This window comes from Balaenoptera musculus, chromosome 4 (assembly GCF_009873245.2).
Source record: "Balaenoptera musculus isolate JJ_BM4_2016_0621 chromosome 4, mBalMus1.pri.v3, whole genome shotgun sequence".
In the NCBI taxonomy this organism is placed as follows: Eukaryota; Metazoa; Chordata; class Mammalia; order Artiodactyla; family Balaenopteridae; genus Balaenoptera; species Balaenoptera musculus.
In genome coordinates, this window is record NC_045788.1 from 36,337,372 (window position 1) to 36,352,715 (window position 15,344).

At 38.8% G+C, this 15,344-nt stretch overlaps 1 protein-coding gene across 4 annotated transcripts in view; it reads left to right on the forward strand.

Moving 5' to 3' along the window:
• The window catches only part of LOC118894180 (TCDD inducible poly(ADP-ribose) polymerase), a 28,251-nt gene extending 14,405 nt beyond the window's left edge, over positions 1–13,846 (forward strand). For 3 of the 4 annotated variants that reach the window (XM_036850062.1, XM_036850064.1, XM_036850063.1), the window contains exons 3-6: positions 4,810–4,978; positions 6,646–6,806; positions 11,738–12,016; positions 12,701–13,846. In XM_036850062.1, the coding sequence (XP_036705957.1) occupies positions 4,810–4,978; positions 6,646–6,806; positions 11,738–12,016; positions 12,701–13,148 (1,057 nt within the window). In that variant the 3' untranslated portion in view covers positions 13,149–13,846. The remainder of the gene's footprint in view (positions 1–4,809; positions 4,979–6,645; positions 6,807–11,737; positions 12,017–12,700) is intronic. The other variant, XM_036850065.1, reaches the window with a different exon arrangement.
• The last annotated feature ends 1,498 nt before the right edge of the window (positions 13,847–15,344 follow it).

The following is a 15,344-nucleotide window of genomic DNA, read 5'->3' on the forward strand; positions in this document are numbered from 1 at the left end:
CTTGGTTGGCTTCTACACATGTCAGTCACTCTGCATGTGGTGTCCTGCCTCTCATCGTCTGCCTGGTGGCTGGCCAAACTTGGCTCCCGTTTCATCCATTCTGGGACACCTTCCTTGACCACCTTGCGTGACCCCTTTCCCAGCAGAGTTAGGCCCTCTGCCTCTGGATTGTTCCAGACCACCTTTGTGCCACATTTCACACTGTGCCACAGGGTTTGCTTGTCTCTCTCTCTCCCCACTGACTTTTGGGTATTTTGCCTTTTTCATCTTCTTATCCCAACATGTAGTCCAGTGCCTAATCAGTGTGTCTACTTAAGATTACCTTTGTTTGTTTTCAATTGTCACATTTCTTTCTTGGTTTCAAACAATTTATAGAGAAATTGCCTAAAACGGTTACACTCTCCTGAGCTCCCAAATTCATAGTCCCAAGAACTATTTATCCAGTGAAGAGATCATGTCCTGACTAATTTCTGTTTCATTCAGCAACTATTCTTTAATAGTTTTGGTTTTCATTACAGCTCTATTATTTATATCGCAAGCCCTTTTTACTTTTTAGTATCTGAAATATACATAGAAGAAATGATGGTGTGTGGGGCAGACTTTCTGACTTAGTGTGGGTGTTGGTGCTCTATGTGTTGATAATATATGTTGGAAATGTTGGTGTGTCAAGGTATTTGTTAAGTAGGAAAAAAACCATTGTTAGAAAGCATCTAAATTATGAGAATGGGTGTCCTTTTCAGAATTTTTAATTAGTTTTGCATCTGGATTCTTGTATTGGTATATGTGGTGGTATGTTTGTTGGTGAAGCATGTGGACACAGAATTGTTAATATTTCAGCAGTTCATGTTCATTCTTCCCATCAAAGCAAAAATCAGCAATCTGTTCACAATATTTTTTTTAATTCATCATGATAAGGTTATATTTTGGGTGAGTCCACATTGATTGATTGTAGCCACATGATATATTTAACCAAATCTAAATTCTGCGCAGTGGCTATCTCCCATACTCACTCTTTTCTGGCCATCCCTCAGTAAGGCTACCATTAAGTCAGATAGGGTTCTCATCTGCCAGGATGATTGCATATTGCCTTTACGAAACCCTATCCTTCCCACCTCCACCCCCATCTCTAGCACTGTCTCTGTTGCTCAGTTTTTACACATCCTGTATTTACTACTTTGACCTTTTATCACAATCTGCTCAATACTCTAAATTCCAACCTTTATTTAAGGCTCTGAGACCCTGGACTTATCTCCTTAGCTCATGGCCTGACATCTCTCACAGTGTCTGTTATATACCCTGTTCACATTTTCTCATCTCTTATGTACCCTTGTATAGGTTTCCTTTTCCAGCTCTCTGTTCCTGTCCATCCCTGTCCCTACCCTTCAAGCAAAATGCTTGAAGAACTCTTTTTTTCTTGTTCTTCCACACAGCCTTCACTTACTGGTAGTTATTTCCTATTAAACTATTCCTAAAATTCTTTATCTTACAGAAAGCTCTCTTGGATTGATACTGGAAAGCCTCTTACTTTTCCTGACCTTTATCCATTCCTGGAGGAGTAGCCATCTCCTCTCCCATAATGCTGCATTATTCTATTCTTTGTTCTCTCATTCTATTCTTTGTCCTCTCATTCTTTGTCCTCTCATTCCCAGAGTGTACTTGCCACCGATGAGTTTAGATAGGCAAGTGTACTGCGTCTTTGGTTTTAGATTTTGTTAGTTATTTCCCTCTTGAAGCCCTGGAAGCCAGGGACTGCATCTGCTTAATTATTTGTGTATTGCCTTACAGCCCACCATCACCATTTCCACACACACGACTCATAACTGCTTTCTGGTAACATGAAACAATGGCTTGATAAGAGTGGTAGATGTTGAACATTTGGCATTCGTGTTGCATGAATTTTACACTGATGCACATTGAGGAGAATAAAAACTCTTGGCTTTGGATTTTTTTTTTTTTTTTTTGGCTGCATTGGGTCTTTGTTGCTGCACACAGGCTTTCTCTAGTTGCGGCGAGCGGGGGCTACTTTTCTTTGTGGTGCGCGGGCTTCTCACTGCGGTGGCTTCTCTTGTTGCGGAGCACGGGCTCTAGGCGCACAGGCTTCAGTAGTTGTGGCACATGGGCTTCAGTAGTTGTGGCTCACGGGCTCTAGAGTGCAGGCTCAGTACTTGTGGTGCACGGGCTTAGTTGCTCCGCGGCTGTCGGATCTTTCCGGACCAGGGCTCGAACCCACATCCCCTGCATGGGCAGGCGGATTCTTAACCACTGCGCCACCAGGGAAGTCCCGGCTCTGGATTTTTTAAGGATTCCCTGTTTAAGGGAGAGCAGGTGGTAAAATTAATCTTATAAAAAGATAATTTAATGTTTTTCAGATTTGCTGTTTTGTCTTTGTCAAGGCTACTAAAGCATATTGAAAATCAAATAGCGCTAAAACAGTACTTTGATAACATCAATCCACAGAACAGTTGATTGTAGTAAATTAGGATTTGTCATAAAAATTTCATAATGCCCAAAGGACTGAAGTACATAGAGAATGTAGCAAAAGCTGCAGTTTTAGATGTCTTTCTCATGCAAATCATTATCTATGAAGTCTTAATAATACAGGAGTAAACAGAAAGTGCTAGAGAGATGTCCAGAATAAAATCTGATACTTTAATAGCAAAAAGCATTGGCTGTTTATATTATAATGTATGTTATTAACATAATGACTGCTCTTCTAAGAACTCCATAAAGAAAATACTGAGGATTTGTTAACTCATAATTAGGAACAGTTACTGGGAAATAAACTTAAAACAGGAAAATCTGTTTAGAAACTGGACATGATCTTAACAGGGAGAAAGAGGTTAATATCTCTCCACTCAGTGATAACATCAGATTCTCCTAAAGTTAAGGAAAAATTGTTTAAAGCAACTCGATGTGAAATTTAATTTAGGTATAGGAGTTCCAGTTTTCAATGTTTTTCTTTTTTGAAGAATTTCCCAGAAATGTTTTTTAAAATTTTGGATTACGTATTCCTTTTGACCATAAATAATTTTAAACAAAGTAGTGTTCAAATGTGATGTAAACTACATTTTATTGTCTTCTTCCCATTTCACACTTAAAATTATATGTTCCATTTAAGACTACATCCTACTAGTTAGGTTGAAATTAGGCATCCTAATCCTAACTTGAAATTAAGCAAGAAATTAGGGCTTTTGGAAGCTTTTTAGGAATTTTTAAAGGAACATACTGCTGTTTTACAAGTTATGTGCTCCATGGCACCATCAGTTGGTATATGACGGTTTTTTTTTTTCTTTTTTCAAATAGAACCTGATTCACAAATTATGAACATTGGGGTGGAGGGTGGGAAATATTTTCTTTCCCTCATGTTTGCCGGGGTGTTTAGTGAGAGATGTTAAATAGGTCTTCATGGGTAAAAGGGAGAGCACTGTCATAGGTTTAGAAGAGTACCTTCTAGCCTTCTAGCCCTCATCATGGTACTTCAATATCTACCTTAGCATATTAAAGGGACCGAGGAGTGGCTGCAGTACGTAAATTGTTTAACTTTGTGTAACCAAGTTTTTCAAACTTTTGACCACAGAATGCTTTTTGCACAGAATAACTATTAACAGTCCTTGAAACAAATGTTCCGAGAGCAGTCTGGAGCGTCACACTAACCAACAAAACCCATAGATCAAAATTAATACCTTTTTCAAAATCCTGATTTACTGAAAGGAAATATGTTAATTATTGGGAATATCTGTCCAAACACCTGGATTTCACCTGAGCCAGTTTTGAGTGCCACTGGATCTGGAGTATTTGGATGTGTGTTATAGACAGTCATTTAGAAATCTGTGGTTGAAAGAATGTATTTGGAAGCTTAGTCACTCTGCTTATATCTGTGATGTTATTATTTTATGTTTTCTTAGGGAAATTTTGAAATATACATGAAGAGAGAGAAAAATAAAATGAACATTTTGCCATTAATGGCAAACACTCAGATGTTTCAAACACTAGATGTTTCAAACACTAGATGAAGTTCCATTAAAAAAGGAACACACGTTTTTTAGACCACCCTTTATAAATTAATTTTTTAACTGATTCTGATTTATATAGCAGAACCTACACACACACACACACACACACACACACACACACACACACACACACACACACACACACACACACACACACACACACACACGTAAAGTGCTTATTCAGCAGCAGCAGACCAGATAACAGAATGACGAAACTATTCTCATAGCTGAACTTTATAATAATCCAAACTATTTTTGCTCATGTTTCGTCAACTTTTTTTTCTACCCACAGGATAAAGGACAATATTGATGTTGGGTAGATTAGCAGTACTTGCCTCATCTGGGGTCATTTTATTTTTCCTGTCTTTCATCAGACAATATTGTGTATTCCTATGTTGACTTAGGAAAACTGATGCCTCTTGAAAAAGGACAAGCTTCAAGAGAAGTTCGTTTCTCTATCTGCTTTCTGTGTCAGCTTCATCCTAGAGCTGACTCCCTGATTGGTTGAGACCAGGTTTGGCTCATCCCACTGTGGGAGGGAGGGTGGGACTGTGTTGATTGGTTTAGGCCAGTGATGTTATGGGATAGAATCAATCCCTACTCCATGGCTTGCACGTTTTGGTCTTGAGGCATATACGAAATGGGGAAAAAACCAGCAATGATGTCCTTTTACTCCAAACAAGACAAGCTTTGAAAATTCTACAGTATGCTATACTAGATATTTGTAATGTCACATGAGATGTTTAGATATTTCCATTATTTATTAACAGTTCATTTTTTTCTTGGGTCTTTTTAGAGGACAAGAATTTTGGGCAGATTTGAATGCCATGAATGTGTATGAAACAACTGAATTTGACCAACTGCGAAGGCTGTCCACACCACCCTCTAGCAATGTCAACTCTATTTACCACACAGTCTGGAAATTCTTCTGTAGGGACCACTTTGGATGGAGAGAGTATCCTGAGGTATTTACAGGTTCTTTTTCCCAAAAGTGCGTTTAAATTTTGTTGTCTTTCACTGTTCCTTTTCAACGATGACTAGACAGAACCACAGATCAAAGAGCTTATGGATGTAAAATTGAGTCTTGTTGATATGAGTAACGCTTTTCTCTCTTGATTTTTCTGAAAGTATATTTTTTTCCATTAATCTGGAACCCATAAATAGAATACCACTATTATCAGAGAGAAAATGCTTTTCCCAGTATCTTATACTATAGGAGCCAAGTATTTAATGTGGTAAGTACTCAGACTCAGTGCCGCCTTTGGAGTAATTTTAATGAGATGAGCACTGGTGTAACTATTGGCTATATCTGGCTCCTGGTGGTTGGATCATGTGTTACACTATTAGCATTTTAGAAGTCTAGGGGGAAACAATCACCCTTAAGCCCCTGGAAGAAGTACTTGAAAATGTTTACTGAACTGTGGTCAGGCAAATCAGTCGTTTAAAATTCTATCACATGTGCACATGCATCCTCAGTCTGAGATGGTAAGAATAGCTCATCCATCACAAAGCGAGGTTTTTTTTTTTTTTTTTTTTTTTTTTTTTTTTTTTATATTTTTAGATTTATTTATTGATCTATTGATTGATTGCTATGTTGGGTCTTCGTTTTCTGTGCGAGGGCTTCCTCTACTTGTGGCAAGCGGGGGCCACTCTTCATCGCGGTGCGCGGGCCTCTCACTATCGCGGCCTTTCTTGTTGCAGAGCACAGGCTCCAGACGCGCAGGCTCAGTAATTGTGGCTCACGGGCCTAGTTGCTCCGCGGCATGTGGGATCCTCCCAGGCCAGGGCTCGAACCCGTGTCCCCTGCATTAGCAGGCAGATTCTCAACCACTACGCCACCAGGGAAGCCCCAAAGCGAGGTTTTAAAATGATGGTGGTTTATTTTGCCTGTGAATGAGAATTCTGAGTCACATTTAATAAGTGCCCTGAAATGGACTTAAAGATTAATTTCACATTCCAAAGATCTGACTTCTTCAATTTGATTAAGTTCATTTCCAGTATTACAAAAAGGGAGAATTGACTTATCTACCTTAGGTTTTCTTTTAAGGCAATAGCAAAAGAAAATGACCAAGTATGTTAATTAGTGTAAAACACAATATTGAGTTAAAATTTCTGACTCTTAAGTAGTCACTAGGATCTAATACCTTTCAAAGAGAATGAGAGGCTGTTTAAAATGTATCCTCAGAATAGTTGGACTGTCCCTGTGTTTTTCCTCAGAGAGGTTTCTTGGGTTTGGAACTTAATTGGTTTATTTGAACTGTATATACTACCATCTTAAATCCTGTTCTGAAACTCCCTTAAGAAATATAAAAAAAAAAATCTCCAGGACATTCTTAAAGCCTCAAAATAGAATAGACTAATCCTTCACATGTTTCATAAGGTGGAAATCCATGTTCTGAACAGGAAGCATTTTTCTATTCTGCATCTTTAAAGAAGATAAAATTCCTACGTGTAACAGGAGGTAATTTGACTCTCTGTACTTTATTGAAACACTTCTGATGTTAACAGCAAAGTTAACTATTTTTACCTTTAGTTACATTAACATTTTTCATAACTTATAGTGACTATTTACCATTTATTGCTTTTTTAACTTGCTTTTTTTTTCCTTTACCTTCTGTTTTCTACTCCATAGTCTGTTATTCGATTGATTGAAGAAGCCAACTCTCGGGGTTTGAAAGAGGTCCGATTTATGATGTGGAACAACCACTACATTCTTCACAACTCATTCTTCAGGAGAGAAATAAAAAGGAGACCCCTCTTCCGTTCCTGTTTTATACTGCTTCCATATTTACAGTAAGTGTCCAGCAGAAAGTCTCACCTTTGCTTCCATTTTATGTAAATGTACACTTAATGCCAAAGAGAAAAAGACTGTAAAAGACTAACTTGATTATTACCTCTAGAATATAAAATTCTGAGTTATTCTTTAGATTTAATTCTTCAAAAAATATAGTTCAGATAAGCTGCAATTAACCCAACACTAAAAGAGTGCGTATCCTATTGGATTTTTTGAACTGAAAAGCAGAGTTAACATTTTTCCACAGCTAAAAGTACTTATACAGTATCTGGAATAAGGCAGAGTTTGCATTTGCCTCCTTCATGGAAGATTGAGATACCCTTCTATGTTATGGGACTATTTCCCAGCCCAGGTAAACTGTCTTGGCAAGTAGAGAGAGAGTCCCTCAAGGTGGTGTTCTCTATTCTTCTTCCTTGAGTGAATTTGCATGGGAAGAATTCACCTTTTCAAATAATTTGCATTCTCATTTGCTCAGTAAGCCCCATCTTCCTATAATACGCACTAAAATTACCTGTCATACTTTTAGGTTGAGACTGAACTCATCCTTCTGAATTATAGGTGAGCTCTCCTCTCCTTCCATTTTCCCAAGTGCCATTTTTCTTTTGCCTCTCTAGAGAGCCCACTGGCACATCTCCATAGGTCCCAAAAGCTGGGGCACATTACCATTAGCAAGGCCATGTCTGAAAGGTAGTAGTATCTCTAGGGAAATCATTATCTACTCTAGTCAGATACACCATATTTAGAGCTTGATTTTTAAAATGCTACTAGGTTTACTTGGTTTTATGAACTGGGGAGGTCTAGGGTAATATTGGTTGGTCTCTTTTGCTGATCTTTGAGGTAAAAATCTTTATATTCTTACTAGTAGTTTTTTATTCCAAGCCCAAAGTGTGTTTTTCCCAGATCATTATGGCAGAGTGTTAATGATTCTAATTCTGAGATTGCAAAGGGAACATTAAAAACAAAATATAAACAAAAATCCCTGAAATGCTGGGTACCCAAAAACAATTTGTTAATAAGGCAGATTTTAGAAATATATATATTGACTTGAGGTAAATATGTGCTTTCTTCTTGGTTCAAGTGTAGTTTTTTTTTTATTATTATTAGAAACTAATAAAAATGCCATTTCACTAGCACAGCTGGAGATAGTGTCAGCGTCCAGTAGTTAGGAACATATTGTCCTCCTAGTGAGACAGTAGAACTCATTAGTGAGACTGGCAGCTTGGCATGCTGAGCCAATCAAGTGAGATGCAGCTTCTGTGAGAGAGGAAGAATGCTCATTCAAGTGCTGCATTGTTGGGGGAGTTTTACAGAATAGTGAAAATTGATTTGTTTCGATCCTATGTAATTATGGAATACCCTCTTCCCCCCACCTTTTTTTAAACTTAAGCTTGTTTTGTAAAAGTATGAACTGTAAAAATAATATGAGCAGTAGTAGAATTAATGCCACAGATATGGCCTTCCTATTTATAACATAGGCTTACAAGAGAACAAAGAAAGTCACTCTCTTTTTCTTTTTAAAATTTCCTAGTTTAGTCTTCTTATCTGGAACAGTGATCATCAGGTATAAAGTAGGAGCTTAGCAAACCAAAGAGATAGTGCAGACATTTCAAGAGGAAAAGAGCAGAGAAGCAGCAAGTTCACCAGGGTGGAATGGGTAAATGCAGCCTTCAGTTCCTGTCTGCCCTAGAGTCTGGGGCTGGCCTAGAGGGCAGAAAGAGGAGGGAGACTAATTACAAAAAGCAGATTTCAGAAGTAGATTTCTAGAGAGACTGTGATCATAGCCAGGAAGAAAGTTTTGTTTTTAAGTGTTAGCAAACACAAAGGGTCAAAGAAAAACACAGGTGTCAAAAAGGCCACAATTATCAGGGAATCAGAGAGGCCTAAGAATTGGGAATGCTGGAGCAGGGAGGCGGAGGGTGAGGCGAGGGCTTCGTTCGTGAGTTACGGCAAGCTTGGCTCTTTTTAAATGAGGGTTTCCCTGCTTTTTTTCCCCTTCCAGTTTTATTGAGATATAATTGACATAAAACACTGTATAAGTTGAAAGTGCACAGCGTAATGACTTAATATACGTATATGTTGTAAAATGGCTACCACAATCAAGCTTAGCTAACATTCCTCATAGTTAAAATTTTTTTCCATGTGCTTGCTGATTTTTAATAGGGCTGATAAAAAGGATCTTATTCTTTCATATTCTTAGAATACTTGAGCTAAGGCTGCATAAGCACACAAATATCAGATTTAGAGGTTTGGAAGTCCATTTCAGCTGGAAGGACATCTGTCCTGTGCAATCACCTCATGGTCATGAGAAGGCCTGAGAGGAGTTCTTTGACTCCTCCCCAAAAAGGATGAAATTAATTTTTACCTCATCACTGAAGTTAGGTTAGGAAACGTCTTTCAGAATGGCCAGGGGAGGGAAGGAGAGTGATAAAAGGTGACCTTGGATTAGGAAAATTTGTTCTTCAGAGGCCCTTGAGTACAAGTGCCATAGCCTTTGACTTTGCCTCTCTAAAGAAGGCTGGGAAGCTCGCAGTATGTCACTGGAATACCCATGAGCTGAATACAGACTCAGCATTCTTGGAAAATAAAGCTACATTTGTAACTGTGCTTAGAATATGTATTTTTAACCCATGGCAACCAGAGTGTAGAGTTCCATCAGACAGATGTCTATATACATTTTTATGTTTTAGCCCAATTAAGATGTTGGCTTATTGAAAGTAAGCATCCATGGGTAAGAATGGATGCTTAACCAAATACATAAAATCTGATTGAATGTCTTAGGATAGATGGGATTTATTTACACAGGCTCATCTTCAAGCATATGTAAGGAAATCATAGACCCCCCCAGTCCCCTGAGAAAGGAAAGGAGACATTTGAAGCTTTCATTTTGTGAAACTGATTTCTAGGCAGGAGTGCTAGCAGAAGGAAAAGGACCAGTCTCTTCTATTGTCAGTGCCACGTTTTCAGTATGGCCGTGACAGCCTAAAACCTATTTTGGGCAGAGTGGTTGGGAGAATCTTACCTTCCTCCTTCAATCCAGAAACCTCTTTTGGTAACTTCAACCCCTAACAATACTGGGAAAACTGGCGAGGTAGGACTTACACTCTTTGCAGAGGAGGGATAGAGGGAACAGCTAAAAATAAGGAGCTTATAGTCTGTGTTTCCTGCCATTCCTCTAGAATGGTGATGGCTTTTTAAGGAGTTACAGACCTATCAGAGTCTGATTAAAGCAGTAGGGGCCTCTTGTCAAAAAAATGTACCAGTGAAGGAAGGCTCTGGAGGAGTGTCAGGGCTTTGTGAAAATGCTCCAGAAGACCAGAACTGTTGTGCCCTCTGTCATGAAGGTTGGGGAAAACAGCACCCCTTTAGATCTCCTGAACTTAAAAGCACCTGGGGGATTCTGCAAGCTCCGGATCCACCGAGAACTCTGTCTAACAAAGGGACTTTGAGGCACATTAATCATAGGCACAGCTACTTGAAGGAGGTGGGGGGTAAAGGAGGCAGGTTGTACCTCTATAGCAAGCCATCTCTTAAAAGTCAAAAGGCTGTGGGGTAGTGGTAGTGGGAATCAGGCAGACCTGAATTGCAATCCTGGTATCCATCCATCACTTTCAAGCCTTGTTTAAAGAAAAAAAAAAAAAAAAAGAAGACAAAGAAGAAGAAAATATATGTACATGTGAATTGTGAAATATATGGAAATGCAAGGAGTATGCGCTTAGAAACTAGATAGGCCTGGGTTCATATCCTGTCTCTGTTCTTTACTAGCTGTGCTGGCAGTTTCTTGATTTGAAAAGTGGGGATAACCAAGCCATTGTGTGGGGTTATGACAAGTAGTGACACTGGGTGTGAAGTGCCTGGTCCACAGTATGTGCTTAGTAGTAGTGTAAGGTGGCTGATGGTAAATATCCTCCTGGAGATTAGATGTATGTTCACCTATTGTTGTAACCTCTGTGTCCCAAAGCTCTTTTGAAAATTTCAGTTTCCTAATCCATTTGGCAGACTCAGGGCTTCCCCGTGACCACTGTATGCTGATGAGTGGAGTAGTACCCCAGCCCTGAATCTGGGGCTCAGGGTCAGGATTATCTTTCTCTCTGCTTCTTCCCTTTTGCTCTGTTTTGAAAATGGCTAAGAAAAATGATTTAAATCATTTAATCAGGCAGGAATAAGTAACTGCTTGTCTAAACTCATCCTTCAAAGTAACAGACCTGAATTTAAGGTTCAAGGATATTCTAGTGTCTAGGGCTTAAAGTAATTAGCTCCATCTTAAGCACATCTAAAGCTATAACATTTGAATTGTATTGACGGTTTTGTTGTTATATGTGATACTTAAAACTGAAGCAAATGCCAACTTTCAATGCCTACTCCATGATTTGTTTGTTTTTACACAAAAACCAAAGTATAAGCTTTTTATTTTTAATATTTTGTCATCTCCCTGTAAGCTCCCTCTTGCCCCACTTCACTTTGCCTCACTTTGCCTCCACTCACTATGCTTCCCCATGTCCACAGCCTCTAGCAATGATACGTTTTGTGCTTAGTACAGCGAAGTTTGAGGAACGTATATAAATTGTTGCTCCCTTGAAACGGAGCATAACTATACAGGCAAAAGAGGAATCCAGGATTCAGAAGGTAAAGATACTTATAAATTGGCATTTGCTTGCTTGCCTTGCAGCAGTACATTCCAGAGTTTTCTCCACAAGGAGGAGGCCAGGGGAAGCTAATAATAGGTTATCTCTGTACAGGCAGTGTTAGCTCTAAGATTTTTTTTTTTCTTTAGTTGATAGCATTTTCTATATTGTTTTTTTAAACAAGCATTGAAGCTATTCAAATTATAATATTAGATACTGCTGTAGAGCAGTGTATGTGAGATGGAGGTTTTGATGTAGAGCACCTCACTGCTGAGGTTTTACACTGACGTTCTCCCTCTCCCTCGTAGGACACTTGGTGGTGTTCCCACACAGGCACCTCCGCCTCTTGAAGCAACCTCATCATCACAAATCATCTGCCCAGATGGGGTCACCTCAGCAAACTTTTACCCTGAAACTTGGGTGTATATGCATCCATCTCAGGACTTCATCCAAGTGCCTGTTTCTGCAGAGGACAAAAGTTATCGAATCATTTATAATCTTTTTCATAAGACTGTGCCTGAGTTTAAATATAGAATTTTGCAAATACTGAGAGTCCAAAACCAGTTTCTTTGGGAGAAATATAAAAGGTGAGTCAGCAGTATGAAAAGTTCGAGAGCTTTTCTTGATGTAGCTAATGACAAATGCAGAACATAATAGTAGAGACTTGCATAGAACTTAATGTCATATTTGTTCATATATTAACTCACATATAATTCTCATAACAGACCTACAAGAAAGATTATTACAATCTGCATTTTACAGAAAGGAAACTGAGTCACAGAAAAGCTTGGTAACTTGCCACAGGTCATACAGCTAATACGATACGGTGCTGGAATTTGAACCTAGGCAGTCTAGCACCAGAGGCCTTGTTCTTAATCACTTTACTATGCTGCCTCAAGTCAGCAACAAATTAATGTAATTCAGAGGGGATACATGTAGATTTGAGGAACCTCAGAATTAAGAGACCCTCAGGTTGGTGGAATTAGGTAAGGAAGTCACCCTGAGAAGATGTGAGAACTAGATTTGAAATGGAAGAGAGAGCAAGTGAACAAATGGTTGATGGAGAAAAAAGGGAAAGGGCTTTTCTTGTCTGCAGTGGAAAAGATAAGTTTAAACTTTTAGTATGATCTTTGATGACATTTTGCCCTTGGTAGCTATTTTAACATTTCCTCCCCATTGAAACCATAAAAAGAAGTTTACGACTACATCATGCCTATTAAACTGATCTATACCTTCATTTTTCTGAATTCCCTGTCCACTCTTTGCCTTAGGAAAAAGGAATATATGAACAGGAAAATGTTTGGCCGTGACAGAATAATAAATGAGAGACATTTATTTCATGGAACATCCCAGGATGTGGTAGATGGAATCTGCAAGCACAACTTTGACCCTCGAGTCTGTGGAAAGCATGCTACAATGTTTGGACAAGGCAGTTATTTTGCAAAGAAGGCAAGCTACTCGCATAACTTTTCTAAGAAGTCCTCCAAAGGAGTCCATTTTATGTTTCTGGCTAAAGTGCTAACTGGCAGATACACGATGGGCAGCCATGGCATGAGAAGGCCCCCTCCCGTGAATCCCGGAAGTGTCACCAGTGACCTGTATGACTCTTGTGTGGATAATTTCTTTGAGCCTCAGATTTTTGTCATCTTCAATGATGACCAGAGTTACCCTTATTTTGTTATCCAGTATGAAGAAGTCAGTAACACTGTTTCCATTTGAAAAATCTTGGTACTGCTAAATTATTTGTATAAACTCAATCCAGCATTTGTAGCAGGTTTTGGATGGGTGGGCCAGAGTGGGGAACAGCATTGACATCAATAGGGCACTTTTAAGACCCATTTTTTTTTTAAGTTGCTAGAAAGTGAAATTTTTTTTTTAAGGAAAAATACAAGTTTTAAAATGACCACTTATTCTTTAATTATTTACTAATTGTTGTTAGTGTACTCAGTGTGGAAAAGACTACAGATTGCATACTCTTTTCATTCACACCTGTACATATAGGCAGCAGTGTTATTAGAAGCATTTTTTATAAAGAAACTGAACAGCCTAACTAATTACATGTGGCTTAAGCCTGGTAGAAGTTTGGCCAAATGAAATGGAGGCTGTGAGCAAAGTGAGGATTCTATTTATTTACAAAGATTAAAACTGACTGAAACTAGTACTACCATATTTAATCCCTGTGCAAAGCATCACTGCTGTGGTGTAGGATAAGTTCATGACATTCTGGTGGGTGGAAAGAAATTTCTATTTCTATCAGTAGGACTGAAATATGTCACCCAACCAGAGAACATCAATGACTTTAACTGTTCTGCAGAGTTTACCCGAGAACTCAGAGTTCTGTTTAGAGGAAGTAAGAAAAAAAAAAAAAAAAGGAACCATTTGAAAAGTTTGTCACCAGCAAAATTTTTCATTAACTAGCTACATGAAATGTGATTCTCGTGTTAAACTTCAGCGTTGGAAAAAACAGTCTCTTTCATTATCATCCCACCCCAGTTTGAAGGAGTTGGGCATCTAATTTGGTTAAAGCCAGTCCCGAGAATTAGAAGTATTACTTTATTTTAGGGTTCCAGACCTAGGCCCTGACCGAAGGTTTTAGAGAAAGGAAGTACATCTGTAACTGAATTGGTCAGGTTTTTTACTGTGCTTTGCACAAAGCAGACCCTCAAAAAAAAGTCTTTGTTGACATGGAAATATTGTTAAAGGTGGAGCTCCCACCCTTCCACCTGCTTTGCCAGATGCAGCTGGGTTCCCTGGCCAACTCTGTATTTTACACTACTTCACAGAAACACACACTTGGAAATTGTGCCACTGGCCCAGCAGGAGCAGTGTTAGGTGAACATGCCACTGCCTCAGCTCAGAGAGGTAGCAGCTTGGTGTACTTCGCCTTAAGTAAAGCAAATGGACCTGGATTTATAAAAGCGGTAGTGGTTGTTCACAAAAGAATTCACCACGGAATTCTTTCAGGTACCAAGCTCCCCTAGTATGTTTGTGGTTATTTCATTTACACACAACCCTTCAGGAACTTCTGTGTTGTTTAAAGCAAGATCTATCTATCCTGATGTCTTAGTGACTCGGCCTGTCTAAGCACTTACCAGGGCTTCCACACAGTAATTTATTTTGCCCTAGTAGATCTTGTTGTTTGCTGCCATTGGCATGAAGCAGCCCACTGAGGCTGGTGCAGTTGTCCTTTCGTTCAGCTGTAACTTGTAAACCAGTGATTCCCAATCTTTCTCAAGTTAAGACACCTTACCGTTGCTTATTTGATTTTATGAAACTTGTTCCGTTTTTTCTCCCTAAAGGAAAAAAAAAAGCTTTATGACATATTTATTTTTTTAATAAAACTAAGCAAAAATAAAAGTTCTGGTAATTCTTTAAAACTTTTTCTTGTGGTTTTGGTTCCATTTAAGACAACTGCATTCGACACGTAGTGGGTGATCTGTAAATGCTGATCGATTGCTTGAATGAATGTGTGATTGAATGACTGAATGAACAGACCTAACCAGAAACTGCTGCCTAAACACTTGTGCTCTGAGAATCAGCAAAAAATACATTATCTGGCAGTCAACTATAAGTCACAAGAGAATAGTGAATATTTTATTTTGCAGGTAAGTGCTTGAGGGAAAGGGACAAGTTTTATTTCAGCAAACTGCTGTAGTAAAAAACATGACCAGGTTGTCCCCTGCAACAAGTGCTAAAGGAAATATAAAAAGTGTAAAAATCTCATCTGCTCTCAAGCACCTCCGCTTTCAGCTAACCTAAAGTGACCCAATTGGTTAACGTGAGCCTCTCTGACAGTACTTTCTCTCCAGTGTAATGATTTTTAAATTCATGTGTAGTATTGTATGTTCTAACTAAGCAAGAACTATGGAATCAGACTAAATTTTGTAATGGTTCCATGGATTTAAAACATACTGA